This window comes from Loxodonta africana, chromosome 11, assembly GCF_030014295.1.
Source record: "Loxodonta africana isolate mLoxAfr1 chromosome 11, mLoxAfr1.hap2, whole genome shotgun sequence".
In the NCBI taxonomy this organism is placed as follows: Eukaryota; Metazoa; Chordata; class Mammalia; order Proboscidea; family Elephantidae; genus Loxodonta; species Loxodonta africana.
In genome coordinates, this window is record NC_087352.1 from 72,076,722 (window position 1) to 72,095,020 (window position 18,299).

Here is an 18,299-nt window from a genome sequence, read left to right on the forward strand (position 1 = left end):
GAAGACTGGATGGCTGGGAGTGACTTAGAGGCTCAGAGCTGGAATCATTGAAGTTTCATTTACTTGTGTATGTGTCTAGCCCTATAAGATGGAAGGACTCAAAAATTAGGACTGCCAGCCATAGTGCCTGCCCTTGGCCTCTCGTGTAGGTGGCCTTCCCCAGAGCATGGCAGCTTCAGTTCCTTACATGGTAACTCCAAAAGTGAGTGTCCCAAGAACAGTGCAGATGCTGCATCGCCTTTTCTCACCCAGCCTAGAAGCCACACAGGTCACATTCCATGGCATCCTATTGGTTATAAGTGAGCCACAACCAATGTAGATTTAAGGGGAAGCACCATCAATGCCACCTCTCAACAGGAGGGGTATCAAGGGCACGTTGTAGAAGAAGATGTGGGCAGGAGGACATTGTTGCAGCCACACTCACCCTTTACCCTAATTTCTGTTTATGAATTAATCTCCTCTCACCCTTGGCCCAAAATATTTTATAACCAACCCACCAAATCCTTTGAACACATGATATGCATATAAACTATGGCAGAAATAAGAGTTTTTGTGATACTAAGGGCATCATTTCTGTTTCTCATGAAAAAAAAAAGGGTTTTGAGTTCTAAACAACATGCAAAGAAACGGTGGTAGCAAGACCATGACTTTGTGCGATGATATGGTGTGATATACATCTGGGGCTACCAAGCTATCTTGGGGCTACGTGAAATGACCTCAGACATGGTGTTCTGTCTACACAACTTTCTGTCTATGCTACTTTCATGTGATTTCCCTGCTGGCAAGTTGTCAGCTGTCACCTTCCACTGCTACCAGAGAACCAGCCTCTCTCTTCTCACTTGAAATTTACCACTACTGGCTGAGTAAAGGGAGTCCCTTGGGTGGTACAAACCGTTAATACGCTCGGCTGCTAACCAAAAGGTTGCAGGTTTGAGTCCACCCAGAGGCACCTTGGAAGAAAGGCCTGATGATCTACTTCCAAATAATCAGTCACTGGGAACCCTATGGAGCACAGTTCTACTCTGACACACATGGGGGCTCCATGAGTCAGAATCAACTGAGTGGCAACTGGCGGCTAGGTAAAGAAGGCTGATAAACTAAATAGCCACGCTCGCTAGAACTCTGTGTAAATAAGAATAAAGAGGCTGTGCGTGAGGGCTTCCTCACCACTATGCCAAGGGCCCAGGGACCTTACTGTAAATTTCAGGGCTGGGTAAGGCTTTGGGGGTCCAGGTGAGAACAATTCTGTTGTGGCCAGGTCAGCAAGATGAAAAGAAACCCACCTGGGAGTAACCAATGACATTCCCCCGGTCATCCAGCACGTTGAAATTGATGATTGGACCTTGAACCTCAGGGCTGCTGAACTCAGAATCGCTGTAAATCCGCACCACGGGGGCTCCGTTGGGGTACCGGAGGGAGGACAGGGCAGAGTAGGTGTACTGCGCCAAGGTGAAGGTGTGCTGCTTTATATTCTCCATCCCACCTCAGGAACAATTATGAAATGTTACAACAAAATCATGAACTTTACATATAAAAAGAATGAGATCATTATAAGAGGCAAAACGAGTCCTCATATTAAAAGCAGTGCCCATATAATAAATGTCTACGTCTTTGGTACCGAAGAACAGGTTACCATTTCTATTTCTGTGGAATTTTTCCTTATAAATTTTTGCTACCTTCTTTTTTTATGTTTCCTAAACATTCAGATACTATACAGACCCTTTGGTACAACCAAAAAACCCACTGATGTCAAGTGTATTCTGCCTCACAGCAACTCATGTGTTACAGAGTAGAACTGAGCTGGAGATAGGGCTTTCTTGGCTGTAATCTTTATGGAAGCAGATCGCCAGGCCTTTCTTCCGTGGTGCTGCTGGGTGAGTTCAAGTTGCCAACCTTTAGGTTAGTAGTTGAGTGGAAACCATTTATGCCACTCAGGGACCTTATAACAGATGGAATAAAAGGTGTAATGTTTTCTTTAAAAATATCTTTTTTTTTCTTAATGGTTAAATAATCTTAATAAAAAGCAATTAAGTATGGGATGGAAAATGATACTGGTGAAGAACGAGCTTCTTGGATCAAGTAGACAAATGAGGCTATGTTGGCATCTCCTGTCTGGAGGGGAGATGAGCTGGCAGAGGGGGCCAGAAGCTACCTGAATGAACACGAGAAAAGAGAGTGGAGGGGAGAACCACGCTATCTCATTAGAGGGAGAGCACTTCGGAGTGTATAGCAAGATGTATGTAAATTTTTGTATGAGAGACTGACCTGATTTGTAAACTTTTACTAAAAGCACAATAGAAAAATTTTTTTAAAAAAGCAATTAAGTAGGAAAAAGCAGGGCTTGCCTTATTTCAGAACTGGTATTTTCAATGTTTGCTTTCAAAGGTGCCCCTGGCCCTGTCAGACCTTGTCACCTATGGTTTGGGCGTCTTGCTAATATCTTTCTTTGGAAAAGTGCTCTTTTCTGAATGCCTGTCTATTATCTCCTACCTTTGTCCTGTGTGGTACCCAGGACAGCCCTCCCTTCCAATGAATCCTGTCTGTCTCCTGTGTTGGGATAAAACTGAGGACTTAAAGGGCCCTGTTACTATGACAAAAGTGGGAGAGAGGAAGCACTGCCTAACTTCTAAGACGCCTCTATGGCTTGTCCCTACCCCATCTCTGTATGGATGGTACATGCGGTGCCACCCAGTTGTAGAAGTTCCACCTTTGGAAGGAGTGCCCAGGAGCTCAGCATTGACAAGGAAAGCCTGGCTCACCAGACAGAGGCTCTTCCCATGTGTACCTTTGTGTTAAGCCCCGTAAGGTAAGAGTGGCATCTGACCACGTGTCAGTCTCTGATAAGTGTGGCCCACCTGTCCCTGCCCCAAGTACTTGTCAGTAAAGAGGACATGCATCATACAAAGGTCATCAGCAGAGACAGCAGTGGAGCACTCAGGATTAGGAACCAAGTGAGCTGGGCTTAAATCCTAGCCTTCTGGCTACCAGCTCCCTGGCCCTAGGGAAGGCACTTGACCTCTCTGAGCATCAGCTCCTATGTAGGCAAAGTGGCCTCATACAGCTCCCCTGTGGGGGGGGATTCAGCAGGGGAACTGGTGAAGAATGTCTCTGGACCTGTAACCATTCCCGGGGGCCAAGGACGGCCTCTGTTTCTGCCAAGCTGTTAAATCTCCTGATTTGGAATGTCTCTTACCTGTCAAAATGTTCTTTTAACTGACCACAAATTAATAAAATTTAAAAAAACACCTCAGTCCCTCGCTCTCAGAAGTCATTTTGAAATTACTCAGGTTCAGATTCAACTACATTTAATGTCCAGCTATCCGTACCAGTCACTTCCCCAGATCCATCCACCTCATCCGAATCACCCCACGCCAGGACTCCCTCAAGAATTTTCATCAGCAGGAACAAGTTCCATGCAGATACAAGTGTCCACTGACCTGTGAGGCACTCAAGGGTGTCAAATCCATGTTTCAGTGCTATCACATCAAGGAACGAGATGGTGCCGTCTTCAAACCTATAACGCGGTAAGGGGAACGCGCATCAAGCTGTGGCCAACATCCGCATGAGCATTCTGTGGTATGTAACAGGATTTCGATTTTCAGCTAAGCCATAATCTATCAGTACCTTCCTTCTGTGGCCCTTATGAAACCCTGCTCTCCCCCTCAGGAGAGAGGGCTTCACACACCAAGACCCGGCCATCTGGCTGCCTCTCGCCCTAGCCCGCTCTGCAGCTTTCTGAGGCTGTTCATATGTCCTGGGATAGGCCGCAAGTGGCAATGTTATTGTTGCTGTCGAGTCAATTCTGACTCACGTCAACCCCATGTTTGCAGAGTAGAGCTGTTCCATAAGGTTTTCAAGGCTGTGACCTTTGGGAAAAATGGTCACTTGAAATGCTAACGAGAGCCAAGAGATTCTTTGCTGCTCCAGGAAGACTTTGGACTTGACAAAATCTCAGATGTCTTGGGCTCTGGAAACGCTGCCCTTTGACCACAAGAGGGCACCACTGACAGGGCATCAATTTAGTGATGAACCAAACCATGCAGGCCTGAGATTCATAGAGAGTGCTCAAGTCTATGGAACCACAGGCTTTGGTAAAAATTACACGTCGCTCAGTAATACTGCAGGCGCACACCTTCCTGATTATCAAGGTGTTCATTATACATTTTATAATTATACACTTAGTCAAAATACTCATCAAGTCTTTACTGACCACATGCTCTGTGCCAGGCACTACTCAAGGTGCAAAGCATATATCAATAAACAAGACAGGCCAAAAACACGGCCCTCACAGTGCTTACATTCTCGTGGGGGCACAGGAACAAGACCAAAAAACAAGCACGCGTGCAAAAGCCACATAAGTAACATGCCAGGTGGTGGTAGTGCGATGGAGATGAATAGCAGGAAAGGGTGGTGGTTACTTTAGACAAGATGCTCAGGTGAGTGTGTGCTGAGGAAGATCATGTGAGCAGGGACCCAGTGGAAGTAAGGGAGACAGCGGGTGGATGTGAGAGAAACCGTATCCAGAGAGAAGGCAGAATGGGACCTGAGCAGTGGGCGTTTGCCTGGCACACTGCAGAGCAGCTAGGAGCTTACTGTGGCTGGGACAGAGTGACAAGTGGGAGGGTGGTAGGAGACGGGGTCTGAGATGTAGAGGGCTGCCCTATCCCAGCAAAAAGGGCCTTGCTGCCATGGCAGGAACTTTGGCTTCTGCCCTGAATTAAATGAGAAGTGGCTGGAGGGCTCTGAGCAGAGGGGTGACGAGATGGGTCCTATATTTTCACAAGACCCTTCTGGCTGCTGGGGAAAGAACACTGCAGGGGTGACAGAGGAAGCCGGGAGAGGCAGAGGCGGCAGCAAGCATGCAGGTGAGGGAGGTGCAGTAACAACAGTGGCCTTATGCAAGTTGCAGCTTCCAATGGAAGCATGGCATTTTGTGCGTTGATACTCTAAGAATAAAATTAACTCAAAACATTGTAACCGCAAATGTTATAAAACTGATGTTAATTAACAGACATATAGAATCAATAACAAACTAGTTACAAACTGAATAGTCACCAACGAATTAATAATTACTAGGTAAAACTTTGATTATGACTTATTAATGATCAATAATGATCATTTATCCATCAATAATAAATTGATAGACTCTTAGAATAAGAAGGGTGGGCCTTTTTTTGTTTCTATCAAGGATTGTATCTCACTGAGTTATAAAATACAAAAGGTTAAGAACATGGTCCAGCTATGGGTTCAATAAACTTTTGGGTTGGATAATAAATCTCTTGAGGTCTGGTTCTGAGTTCATAAGACAAAAGCTAGGCTCATAATGGTAAAGAAATTATGCCACTTTGTGGGGACTGTGGTATGGTGCCTGCTGCAAGGCAACTGACCCTCAATCAAAGGAAGGAGGTCTGGCCCAACCCAGCCCCCTCCCCCCATGCCTGCCCACTAGTGAGCTGCTAATAATCTCAACTTCAGGTGCCCCTGCTGGCCAAATAAAGTTTGGGGCGATATTTTATCCTGCTTTTCCTTTATGTTATATTGTACCTGTCACCTTTTTCTCATTTGGTTGTATTACACGCTAAATCATCACACTTGGGTCCAAAAGAGTTGACATCAGCATTCCTATTTTAGAATACCTCCGACTATAGAGAAGTCCCAAATAAAAGAGACATCAAACAGCCTCACAACATGTACTGAAAGCTACTCTGTCCTGGCATTTCACCCATGTTAGCTCTAAAAGGATGGTATCATCATCCCCATTTTACAGAAGAAAAAAATAAGGTGCAGAGAGATCAAATCACATGTCCCCGTTCCCACAGCTGGTTTGTGTTGGGGCCAGGGTTCACCCCAGCAGTCTGCTCTGGGCCTGCACTCTTAACGCCACACTCTTCTGCCAAGGCCACACCCCATCTGCAGGACCCTTAAGTCTGAGTTGGGGTCCATGGGGGATCTGACCCATGTCCCATTAGGCTCCAGGCCATTCTCAGGCACCGGCAGGGAGATTAGCTCCCGGTCCCAACCTCTGAGGGGCACTGGAACACAGTGTCCCCTGCTGTTCCCTCTCACACATTCAACCTCAGGGGTCCCAGCCACCACTATCTGGGAGATCCCTGGCCAAGGCCCACGTCATCTGCCCTGCAGCCTCTGGAAGGCACATATGCCAACAATACCAGCAGAGGCCTCTGCCATGTGAGGGCCTGTGGTGGGTTCCTCAGTAACGCATACTTCCTTAGTAACTCACAGTGGGGCTCACCCAGGCTGCTGTAAATAGCATCCCATAAGTCCAGTAGCCTCTGCTTTAATTGACTCCTCTTTCTAACCAGCTGCCCAGCTGTGCTGATTCCAGCTGCTGACAAACAGGCTGTCCTGTCAGCATGAATGTACACTTGCTCCAAATAATGCCGTCTTTTAAAGTCACTGCTTTACTTGTTGCCACTTCTTGCACTGCTGTGGGACAAAGGCCTGGTGGCCCACCCTCCTCACTCCTCTGAAGGCCTTTCACCTCTTCTGCTGACAGCCCTTATCTGCAGGCCCTGGTTCTTTACAACTATGGAGACACCCACCAACAGGGCAAAGTTCGCCCAGCTGTTTTCAGCATGCTCCAGCCATCCTTGACCTCTCAGATCTGAGCCCATGGTCAGTCTCTGTCCTTGCCAGCAATGCCCAACTCCCTGATCTGCTGATTCCCGTGGCCCATCCCTTGTGCAATCCTACAGGTGGCACCTGCCAGTCCCGGTCTTGCTCAACTCCAGCCCCAACTCCCCAGTGCACGGTTACCTCTCAGACACCGACTGTCTCGGGACATAGAAGTCTTCTCCTGCAAGGTACGCAGCAGCCGTGCCTCCTCCAAAGTAGGTTTTCCTCAGCAAAGGAGCCATGCGATTATTCACCAGCAAAGCACCTAAGCCGGTGGGGAATCCAAAGATCTTATAAAAGGAGACGGACACGAAGTCGGCCTGGTACACCGACAGGTCCAAAGGTGAGGTGCTAACGTAGGAGGCCGCGTCAAGTAGCACAAACCACTTCCCAGGCGCGTTCACTGGGCACATCCGCCCGGACTTGATCCCTTCTATCCAGCTAAGCGGGTATCTGGTTCCAGAAAAGTTACTCTGAGCTGGGTAACAGAAGAGATGCAGAGGCTGACTGTCAGGGTCACAGGAGGCAGCACCCCGGGTCTCCGCTGACTGCATGTCCTCTGGCCTGACCGGAATGGAAGTGATGTTCATGGCCTTGGTGACCTCCCTCATGCCCACTACGGAGGTGTGGCTGTCGGTGAGGTAGCAGAACCAACTTCCGCTGCTCTTGGGACCCCCGGGCACCCATGGGAAGGCCTCTGCCACCAGCTTCAGAGCAGCCGTGCACCCGGACGTGAAAATCACACAGTAGTCATCTGGGGAGGTATGGAAGTGCGCCAGGACCCTGGGAGAAGCAGAGCATCACGGGCAGCGCTGGCAGAAGCAGAGCATCATGGGCAGCACTGGGAGAAGCAGAGCATCACAGGAGAAGCATAGCGTCATGGGCAGCGCTGGGTCTCAGCTCTTGTGGTTCATGTTTGGAAAGAGCATTAGAGCTACTAAATATGACATTACTACCTTAATTGAAACCAAACTCATTGCCATCAAGGTAACTCTGACTCATGGTGACTCCAGGTGTTACTCCAGGCTGTAATCTTTATGGAGGCAGATTGCCAGGCCTTTCTTCCACAGCATAGCTGGGTAAGTTTGAACCACCAACTGTTTACACCACCCAGGGACCCTTCTCTACCTCAGTAGCTAGAAAAAAATCTGATAGGCTCTGCCACAACTGTGAAGTTATGGCTAGGGAAGAAGTGATAGGCAGGAAGGATGACAAATGAGAACAAATTGGTAAAATTTCCTTGCCAGTCAAATCCCCACCTTCATTTAAAAATGATAAAAATCCACAACTACCTTAATCTTAGCTGAAAATACCTCTTCCTTGATCTACCACCCATAACAAGTATTAAGTCCTTAACCTGTTTCACATTGTTCTTAATACAGGTAACTTTGTAGCAGAACAGTGTCACTTGCAAACTGGAAATAGTTCGCAATTGTATTGATTCAAGAAACTTTGGTTACTGTCTGGAAATTATTTGCTAAAAGTAATTATAAAAAAAAAAAATTATAGCATGTGGAAAAATATAACTCAAAACCAAACCAAACCTGCTGCCGTGGAGTCAATTCTGAGTCACAGTGACCCTACAGGATGGAGTAGAATTGCCCCATAGGGTTTCTAAGAAGTGCCTGGTGGATCTGAACTACCAACCTTCTGGTTAGCAGCCAAGTTCTTAACCACTGTGCCACCAGGGCTCCAGAAAATTATAAAGAGCTGTGTAATACCCAAATACTAATAGGAGGGAAAAAAAGACATGATGACATAAGACAGGATGGCTAAAGAAACATCTTATAAAAAAAAAAAAAAAGGAAGAAACAGTGTTTTTCTTCTTTCTGAAAATGAGATTTAGGAACCTGGGTCATTCTTTGTCACCTTGGCCCTCAGGAACTCTAGCATCAGCCCAGAGTCACCAGAAGAGCTCTGCATACCTCAGAGCTGCCCACCTGTGCTTCTGTCTGCCCTGCTCTGCACCTGCTCACCCTCACCTTCCTGGCCTCTGACCCTGATGTTTATTGTTATGCATGTGCTGCCATTTCACTGAACAGGATTTTCCTGAAGCTGATTGAGAACCTTTGTGGAGTGCATGCAGGTGAGGGGAAGGAAGTCCACCCACACAGGAGTGCCTGCTCCAGCTGGCATCCCTGTTGCTTACCTGTAGCGCACCTGTTCCACGGTGTCATGGGTGAGCCTGCTGTTGATGTTCTGGCTGTGAGGATTACCTGGGAGATTATAAAGACAAAGCTGTCCAGTCACTACTTACGATCTGTCCTTTTGTGTTTCTTCAAGACCTTCTCCCTTAGTTTCTTAAAAAGTTAATCACAATTTCAGGGTGTATGTTTATTTTCTTCCTAATACAGCTCCACACCTAACACCATGCCCCACTCACCACTGCTGTTGCCGTTAGTTGCCGTTGAGTCGTTTCCAACTCATGGCGACCCCATGTGTGCAGAGTTGAACTGCTCCACAGGTTTTCAGGATGGTGGCCTTTTGGAAGCAGATCACCAGGCCTGTCTTCCAAGGAGCCTCTGGGTAAGTTTGAACTGCCAACCTTTATAGCTAATAGTTGAGCACTCAGCTATTTGTGCCACTCAGGGACTTCACCCACATACTGTAGTGGCTCAATAAACATGTATGAATGAATGAATGAATGCTCTTCCAGCCCTCCCCCCTGTATCACCACCACATCACCACCACCAAACACAGCACCTTTGCACCTCTGTGCCCCTCCTCACTGTGACCCTCTTCTGGCGGTAACCTGTGGGTCCCTGAGACAGTTCTTCCTGTCCCAGCAGCTTGTGTAATACTGAGTGACCCTCAGGGGCTTGTCTGTCCCCCTCCGACATGGGACTTGTACAGCTTTGTGTGTTCAGCACAGTCCCAGGCTATTAACCCAGCATTTATGAAGCACCAAAGTATTAGGTGAATGTAGTTAGCTAATGTTCACTGCAAAATTTAGTTCTGGTGGATTTTTCCATACCATACACATTTTTCAGGAGATCATTTGTGAAGCTTGTGAGCTGGCTCTGGGGGAACAGCGTGGCTCCTGCATGGTCAAGGTAAACTGTTCCTGAAACAAGACAAACAAGACAAAGCTGTGCATTATTTTTCACAGATATCCCAGCTGTTTGACCTCAATCTGTTTTCCATGAACCTGACCCATCCCCATTTGATACATTTAGAGATAATGCACCAGGCCACCAATTCCTCTGAGTCTCTTGGTTTAAAAAAACAAAACAAAACATGAAAACAATTGCCATCGAGGCAATTCTGACTCATGGTCGCCCCATGTGTACAGAGTAGAACTGCTCTTTAAGGTTTTCATGGCTGTAACCTTTCAAAAGCAGATTACCAGACCTTTCTTCCAAGGTATGTCTGGGTGGGTTTGAACTACCACCTTTCAGTAAGTAATCGATTTCTTAACTGTCTATGCCACTTGATCTAAGTGTGGGCATGAGCAATATGGAGAACTGCACTTTAATATTTAAAGCTCTTGGAGAGACTTCCTGATTAACCAGCTCTCCTGTGAACCTGGAAAAGCATCCCACACATAGGAGGAGCCCACAGACATGTGTGATGGTGGAGATGCTTCCCATTATGACTCACCCCCCTGCTCAGGAGATTTCTCCGAGCAGCTTCCCTGGCAGGCAAGTCCTGATTCTGCCCTACAGTGCTCAACCCTCGGTCAACTTTGAGAGCTTCAGAGAATACTAGGAATGTAAATGATCTTTCCAGCCATTCTCATACATTGAGAAATGCACATTTAGATGAGAGTGAGATGCCACAGTTCCCCAGTCAGACTGGCAGAGATCAAAAGGTTAGATAACTCATTGTGTGGATGAAGATGTGGGGAAACGAGCCTGTCTTGGTCATCTAGTGCTGCTATAACAGAAATACCACAAGTGGATGGCTTTTAACAAAGAAGTTTATTCTCTCACAGTCCAGTAGGCTAGAAGTCCAAATTCAGGGCACCAGCTCCAGGGGAAGGCTTTTTATCTCTGTCTCTGCTTGCTTCCCTTTCCTTTTATAGCTTGTAAGATAAAAGGTGGTACAGGATCAGAGATGTGACCTTAGTAAGTGTGTTACAGTTCCACCCTAATCCTCTTTAACCACAGGCAGAGATTAAGATTTATAACAGATAGGAAAATCGTAAAATGAAGGACAACCACACAATACTGGGAATCATAAGCAAGTTGACAGATATTTTTGGGGAACACAATTCAATCCACTACAAACCCTCTTGTACACGGCTGGTAGGATACATTGGTACAACTTCTTTACGGGAGTAATTTGGCAATACCAATCACACTTTAAAACGCAGATGCCCTTTGACCTAGTAATTCCTCTTCTAGAAATATATCTTATAAATACCTGTGCTGTTGTGAAGTGGCCTATATATGAAGATATCCAGTGCAGCACGGTCTGCAATAGCAAAAGACTGGTAACTATCTAAATGTTCATCAGCATGGATTTAAACTAAGGAATCATTGTACTAGGCTGCTCTAGCACTTTGTAAGTACTCACATGGAAAAAACCCTGAGACATAACTTTAAGTAAATACAATGTGAATTGATCCATTCATTCTTTCATTCACTCAACAAATATTTTTTGTTTCTGCAGGATGGGTGTTTTTTCACTCAGCTTTATTGAGATGTATTCACATGTTATAAAATTCACCCATTTAAATAGTGTACAATTCAGTGGATTTTAGTATATTCACAGAGTTGTGCAACCATCACTACTATCTAATTTTAGAACACTTTCATCAGCCCAAAAAGAAACCCATAGCAGTCACTTGCTAGTCTCCCCTCCCCCCAGACCCTGGCAACCACTAACCTATTTTCTGTCTCTATCCAAAACCAAAGCCAAATTCGTTGTCGTCGAGTCAATTCCGACTCATAGCAACCCTATAGGTCAGAGTAGAAGTGCCCCATAGAGTTTCAAAGGAGCGCCTGGTGGATTTGAACTGCGGACCTTTTGGTTAGCAGCTGTAGCACTTAACTACTACGCCACCAGGGTTTCCTCCATCTCTATAGATATACTTATTCATAATATTTTATATAAGTAGAATCATACAATATGTGTCTAGCTTAGCAGGGTAAATAGTATTCCATTGCATGGATATAGCACATATGTTTATCCATTTATCAGCTGATGGACATTTGAGTTGTTTCCTCCACGTTTTTCTATTATGAATAATGCTGCTATGTACTGTCCAAGTTTTTATGTGGACATACACGTTTTCAAATCTCTTAGCTATATATCTAGGAGTAGAATTGGTAGGTCACATAGTAACTCTACGGTAAGTATTCTGAGAAACTGCCAAGCTATTTTCCATAGTGGCTGTACCATTTTACAATCCCACCAGCAGTGCATGAGGGTTCCAATTTCTCTACATTCATGCCAACACTTGTTATTGTCTTTCTTTTTGCATATAATTATCCTAGTCAGTGTGAGCAGCCCTGGTGGCACAGTGGTTAAGAGCTATGGCTGCTAACCAAAATGTTGGCATTCCGAATCTATCAGCTGCTCCTTGGAAACCCTAAGGGGCAGTTCTGCTCTGTCCTATAGATAGGGTCTCTATGAGTCAAAGCTGACTCGAAGGCAATGGGTTTGGCTTGGTTTTAGTGGGTGTGAAGTGCTATCGATCTCATTTTGGTTTTGATTTGCATTTTCCAAATGACTAATGATACTGGGCATCTTTTCATGTGCTTATTTACCATTTGCATATCTTCTTTGGAGAAATATCTATTCAAGTCCTTTGCCCATTTTTAAATTGGATTATTTGTCTTTTTATTGTTGAGTTGTAAGAGTTCTTTCTGTATTCTGGATATAAGTTCCATATCAGACACATGATTTGCAAATATCTTCTTCCATTCAGTGGATTGTCTTTTTCACTTTCTTAATGGTGTCCCTCGAAGCATCAAAGTTTTTAATTTTGACGAAGTCCAATTTATCTATTTTCTGTTGGTGGTGGTTGTTCGTACTTTTGGTGTTTTGTCTAAGAATCTATTGTTTAGTCCAAGTCACAGTTTATCTTTTGTATTTAGGGTTTTTTTTTTTTTTTTTTAATCCATTTTGAGTTAATTTTGGAAAACAATGTGAGATAGGAGCCCAAACTCATTCTTTTGCATGAAGATATTCAGTTGTCCCAGCACAATTTGTTGAAGACTGTACTTTGCCCATTGAATGGCCTTGGCACTCTTGTCAAAAATCAACTGACTATAAATGCAAGTTTATTTCTGGACACCCAATCCTATTCCATTCATTGATCTTCTATATTCTATCCTTATCTAATAGCATACTGTCTTGAACTACTGTAGCTTTGTAGAAGGTATTGAAATTAAGAAGAGTGAATCCTCCAACTTCATTCTTCTTTTTCAAGATTGTTTTGACTATTCGGGGTCCTTTTGCATTTCTATATAAATTTTAGGATCAGCTTCCAAATCCTGCAAAAAAGGCAGCTGGGATTTTGATAGCGATTGTGTTGCATCTATAGATCAGTTTGGGAAATAAGAAAGAAATTCTGCCACCTTAACAACATTAAGTCTTTAATCCATGAACATGAAATATCTTTCCATTTATTTAGGTCTTCTTGAATTTCCTTCAATGATATTTGTAGTTTTCAGTGTACAAGTCTTGTACTTCTTTTGGAAAATATATTCTCATGTAATTTATTCTTTCTAATGCTATTGGAAATGTTTTCTTAACTTCATTTTCATATTTTACACAACTAGTGTATAGAAATTGAATCATTTTTGTATGTTGATCTTGTATTCTACAGCCTTGCTAAATTGTTTGTTATAATTGGTTTTTTTGTGTGTGGATTCCTTAGGATTTTCTATATATAAGGTTTTGGCATCTGCAAAGTAGGGACAGTTTTACTTCTTCCTTTTCAATTTGGGTGCCTTTAATTTTCTTGCCTAGCTGCCCTGGCTAGAACCTTCAGTTCAGTGTTGAAGAGAAGTGGCAAGAGTGAACATCCTTATTGTGTTCCTGTTCTTTGGGGAAAGCTTTCAGCCTTTCACCATTTACTATGATGTCAGTTGTAAATTTTTCATAAATGGTCTTTATCAGGTTGATTAAATTTTCTTTTATTCCCAGTTTATTGAGTGTTTTTAAGAGTCAAGAAATATTTATTGCGTATTTACTGGGTACTAGGCACTATTCTAAGTACTGGGGACAAACAGTGAACAAAATAGAAGCTGGCATGATAGTGGCATAGAAAGACCATAAACAAATAAATATAAACTACATCAGGTATGTGTGAGAGAACTGAGAGGCTGCTGCGGAGCACCACGTGCCCTGCCCACCACATACCCTGCTCACAGTTTTCTGCAGGGCGAGGAAGCCACTTGGGAGAAGGCTGTTTTGGCCTTTGGTCCAACAGTTAATGTTGTGAAAAAGGCAGCCATGTTAGATTAACCACAGATCCTCTGTTCTGCTCTTAGAGGAAGGTCAGCATAGTGGTTAAAGTGCAGAATCCAAGTCCGGACTGGATCCTGGCTCCACCACTAGCCATTCTGTACCTGTCTCTTCATCTGCAAAAGGGATGAGGGTCAAATGAGTTGTAGATAACAGCACCCATTCCAGTGCCTGGTACACAATAAACATTCCACAAGTTTGGATATTTTAAGAAGCAGGCAAATAACCCTGAAGGTTTACTTCAAGAAAAGGAATTCCAGGGTCTCTTCTGGGTAATGCCACTTCAGTTCTCAGTTCCAGTCAGGGAAAGTGGCTATCAATTAGTACCCCGAGGCCTCAAGAATCACTTGAACAATATTCCATCCCAATGGCCAAACAAAACATTTCAGCACTTAAAGGTGAAAAAAACCTCTCAAATCTACAGAAAAAACAGGGGGCAGAAGAGGAGTGGGGAGGTGAGAGTGGGGAGGAGGGAGTGGGGAAGGTTATATTACTTTGTTTGTTTTTCCCTAGCCTGTCTCCAGTTCATTTGTTTCTGTGAGAAAGTGGGTTCTCTGTTACAAGCCTCCCAGCAGTGGGGTATCAGTTTAGTCTACAAAAGCTTACTTTAGCCATAATGTAGAGAAAATGCTGGAGACTTGCACTAAAAATAAAATATAGAAGTCAGTAGAAGTTAAAGGGCCTCTGAAGTCTGGCTGGGCTCCTGGCTATTATATCTACAATTTGCATTACAGAGGAAAGGTGCTGTTCTCTGAGAAAGATGAATGAAACAAGAAGGGACCCCGAACTTACCTCTACCTTCCCATGGTAGTGCTGAGGGGTGAGGCCGGCCATGGGTGTGAGGGATCAGGCAGGGCCTGAGAGGATTTGGGGGATTAAGGAGGTGTGGTGCTGAAATAAGTAGTGACTGAATGATACAACCTCTGGATTTGGTTCAAAAGAATGGGAAGCCTCCTCCTACCACACCTGCAGGTGTCCATTGCACTAGACTCTACCTCTGTGTGGAGAAGGAAATTTCCATAATAAAAAGCTCATAGAGAGAATGGAGAAGCAGAGGAATAAATGGCTATCTCCAGCAGGTGAACGTCCTCATTGTGAAGAAGGGGAGAAAGCAGAGAGAGGCTACCAAAAGGCCCTCCGTCTCCCTTTTGAATCTTCCATCTTAAACAGAAAAAGGGGTCACACAGGAGGGGGACACAGTCCTCAGAGCTGAAATCATCAACTTGATGACTGACATGTAAGTCTTGGTTCCTGTTCTGCCTCAGGCAGGGTAAAACCCATTGCCATGGAGTGATTCTGACTCAAAGCAACCCTACAGGACAGAGTAGAACTGCCTTTAGGGTTTCCAAGGCTGTAACCTTTACGGGAGCAGACTGCCACATCTTTCTCCCACAGAGCAGCTTCAAACTGCCAATCTTTTGGTTAGCAGTTGAGTGCTTTAACTACTGTGCCACCAGGGATCCTTACACAAACAGGTTGCTGTTGTTGCTATGTGCCATGAGTTGCTTCCAACTCATAGTGACTCTACATACAATGGAACAAAACATTGCCTGGTCCTGCGCCAACCTCACAATCATCGCTATGCTTGAGCCCATTGTTGCAGCCACTGTGTCAGTCCATCTTGTTGTGGGTCTTCCTCTCTTTCACTGACCCTCTACTTTACCAAGCATGATGTCCTTCTCCAGGGACTGATCCCTCTTGATAACATGTCCAAAGTACATAAGACGAAGTCTCACCATGCTCGCTTCCAAGATGCACTCTGGATGTACTTCTTTCAAGGTAGATTTGTCTATTATTCTGGCATTCCATAGTATATTCAATATTCTTTGCCAACACTATAATTCAAAGGCATCAATTCTTCTTCATTTGTTGTCCAGCTTTCACATGCACATAAGGCAACTGAAAATACCATGACTTGGGTCAGGCAAACCTTAGTCCTCAAAGTGTTATCTTTGATTTTTAACACTTTAAGAGGCCTTTTGCAGCAACTTGCCCAATGCAATACATCATTTGATTTCTTGATTGCTGCTTCCATAGGCACTGATTGTGGATCCAAGTAAAATGAAATCCTTGACAACTTCAATTGAAGCTGACAAGCAGGTTAGCTGTTACCATTTGCTCATCATGACAGAACAAATACACTCAAAACCCTGTGCCAGGCACCACGACCTGCCCACTTAACCTGTGGCCCTGACCATCTGGCACCTGATGCTGAAGCTCAAGGAAGGACTCCCTGCCTCCACACCCCAGCTGCAGTGGGCTGGGGTTGGTCATAGGTCCATATCGAGTTTGATTTCAATTTAATAAGACTGTTCCTCCTCACAGCCCTTCATCCGTAAAACTCAAAGGCACAATGTGATCCCTGTCCAACTAACAGGCTCGCCCTGTACTTAGAAATCAAATTGCACAATTCGCTAATTCTCCGAGCCAGCGCTAGGGGGCATTGTTCTGACTCAGCACGAGATGAGAAAAATGAGCCTTCGAAAACCAAAGCTGCTTGTAGGGAGTCCCAGCGGAATCTTCCACGCAGGCCCTGGTGGCTTCTGCCCCGTGCGCCGGTCAAGTCGCCATCCCAACCCGGTGTGTTGGCCGCCCACCGCGCTCCTGCCTCCGGGCGGGCATCCGAGCAGTCCCGGCTGCTGTGCACTCCCGCATTTTCCAACCCCAGATCCGGTTGAACCTTTACAGTGGGGTGGGGGGGCGGGGTCTCCGGACAAGCGACGGCAAAGGGACTCCTAAACCCTGCTCTCGGAGGGCAGAGAAAAGTGAAAAAGACTAGGTTGGCCCTGCACCGCTTAGAAGTCAAAGGAGCAAGAAGTCTTGGGCTCCAAGTGGGACCTCAGAGAGCCGCGTCCACTAAGCTGACCAATGCACTCGTCCCTCCCGATTCAAATGCGCTCACGCCTGGAGCACATGCTCCTTCCACGTAGGTTTCAGAAACCGTGTGGCACCGCGGTCGCCCCCGCGCAGGTGCCCCGCCGGGCGGTCCACCGCCCTCGCGCCTCCTCACCTGCCAGGCGACCGAATTCGCGCTCCCGCAACTCCCGCAGGCTGCGCGGCCCGTAGCCATAGGTGAGACGCGGCGAGCTGGAGTCCCGGAACCGCGCGAAGTCCAGCAGCTCGGACCCCGGCTGCGCCGTCCCGCTGGCCATGGCCGAGGTCCGCCGCCGCTCTGTCAGGTCGGCCCAGCAGCGGAAAGTGCGCGAGGCCAGCCCCGGGAACTCCGCCCCGGCCGCGCCTCCACGCTGACTCGGGGCAAGGCGAGCTGACTCACGGCGCTTCTCTTCTTTCCTGCCCTCTTCCCACCTGCCGGCGGGGAGGGTGCTCGCTTTTGTTTTCCTGTTTAACGACTTTCCAGTGAAGCCCGCGGTGATGCACCAGGCATCGAATACGAAGTTCTCATGTATCTAGCTGTCCCACGGAGAGGGAGGCCTAAGAAGTACCGGATTGCTGCTTCTTGCTTGGTCTCCTGAAACTCAGGTTCTCCCGGACCCTCACCCGTGGCGGGGACGAGCGTTGAGGCGCGGGAGGAGCTTTTGCAACCAGGCTTCGCCAGCCGCTGCTCCTCAGTGTGGCGGGTGCCGGCGTTCCTGAGAACCAGCTGCGCAAAGAGTAGAAGGAAAAGACTGAGAAACTACGACGTCAGAGGCCGCGCACCAGGCAAACCGGGAAGCTCGGTGTGACCAGGACCAGGACCGGAGCGGCGACTCCTCGGCCCTGCACTGGGCGTTACTGGGACGGAGCCGCTGACTCAGCTCCAATGCATCAAGGGTGCAGGGCCGGCCAAACCGCGTGCGGGAGGTGCGGGGCCCGGTGCCAGGTGGAGGACAGTTGCACGAAGTCAGGAACTGGGGCCTAGGTACTATCCCTGGAGCAGGGCCCGCTGCAGGGATGGGGAGATGCGTGCTAGGGCCTTAGGTGACAGGGCTCAGCTGTCGGCCTGGACCTGGGAACGTGCCGCTGGCTCTTGGAGCAGATCGCGGTGGGACGGGTGTGAGAGGTGGGGGGTGGGTAAGGACGCCCGGGCCCCAGCTAACGGCTTGGGCTGCGGCCCGCTCCGCATCGCCCCAGGTGTAGGCCGAGGACGACTTGGGATGCGTGATGAGGGTGCAGATTCCAGGGCCCAGTCTCTGCCTGTTTAAAGGGCGCTCCTGGAGTCCTATAGCCCTGTAGCGGAGCATGAGAGCCGCCGGAGGGCCTCTCGCAGCCCTGCCACTCCTTGCCCAGGTCCCAAATGCCAGGCC

General features: G+C 46.7%; 1 protein-coding gene across 3 annotated transcripts in view; it reads right to left on the reverse strand.

Moving 5' to 3' along the window:
* Positions 1-17,245, reverse strand: part of MOCOS (molybdenum cofactor sulfurase) — a 61,905-nt gene extending 44,660 nt beyond the window's left edge. For all 3 annotated transcript variants that reach the window (XR_010323460.1, XR_010323459.1, XM_003406738.4), the window contains exons 1-6: positions 17,066-17,245; positions 9,611-9,700; positions 8,786-8,852; positions 6,778-7,419; positions 3,438-3,514; positions 1,284-1,483 (exon numbers count right to left, since the gene is read on the reverse strand). Coding sequence is in view for 1 of the 3 variants with exons in the window: in XM_003406738.4 (XP_003406786.3) it covers positions 1,284-1,483; positions 3,438-3,514; positions 6,778-7,419; positions 8,786-8,852; positions 9,611-9,700; positions 17,066-17,207 (1,218 nt within the window). In the remaining 2 variants the exon portion in view is untranslated. The remainder of the gene's footprint in view (positions 1-1,283; positions 1,484-3,437; positions 3,515-6,777; positions 7,420-8,785; positions 8,853-9,610; positions 9,701-17,065) is intronic.
* Positions 17,246-18,299: the final 1,054 nt, after the last annotated feature.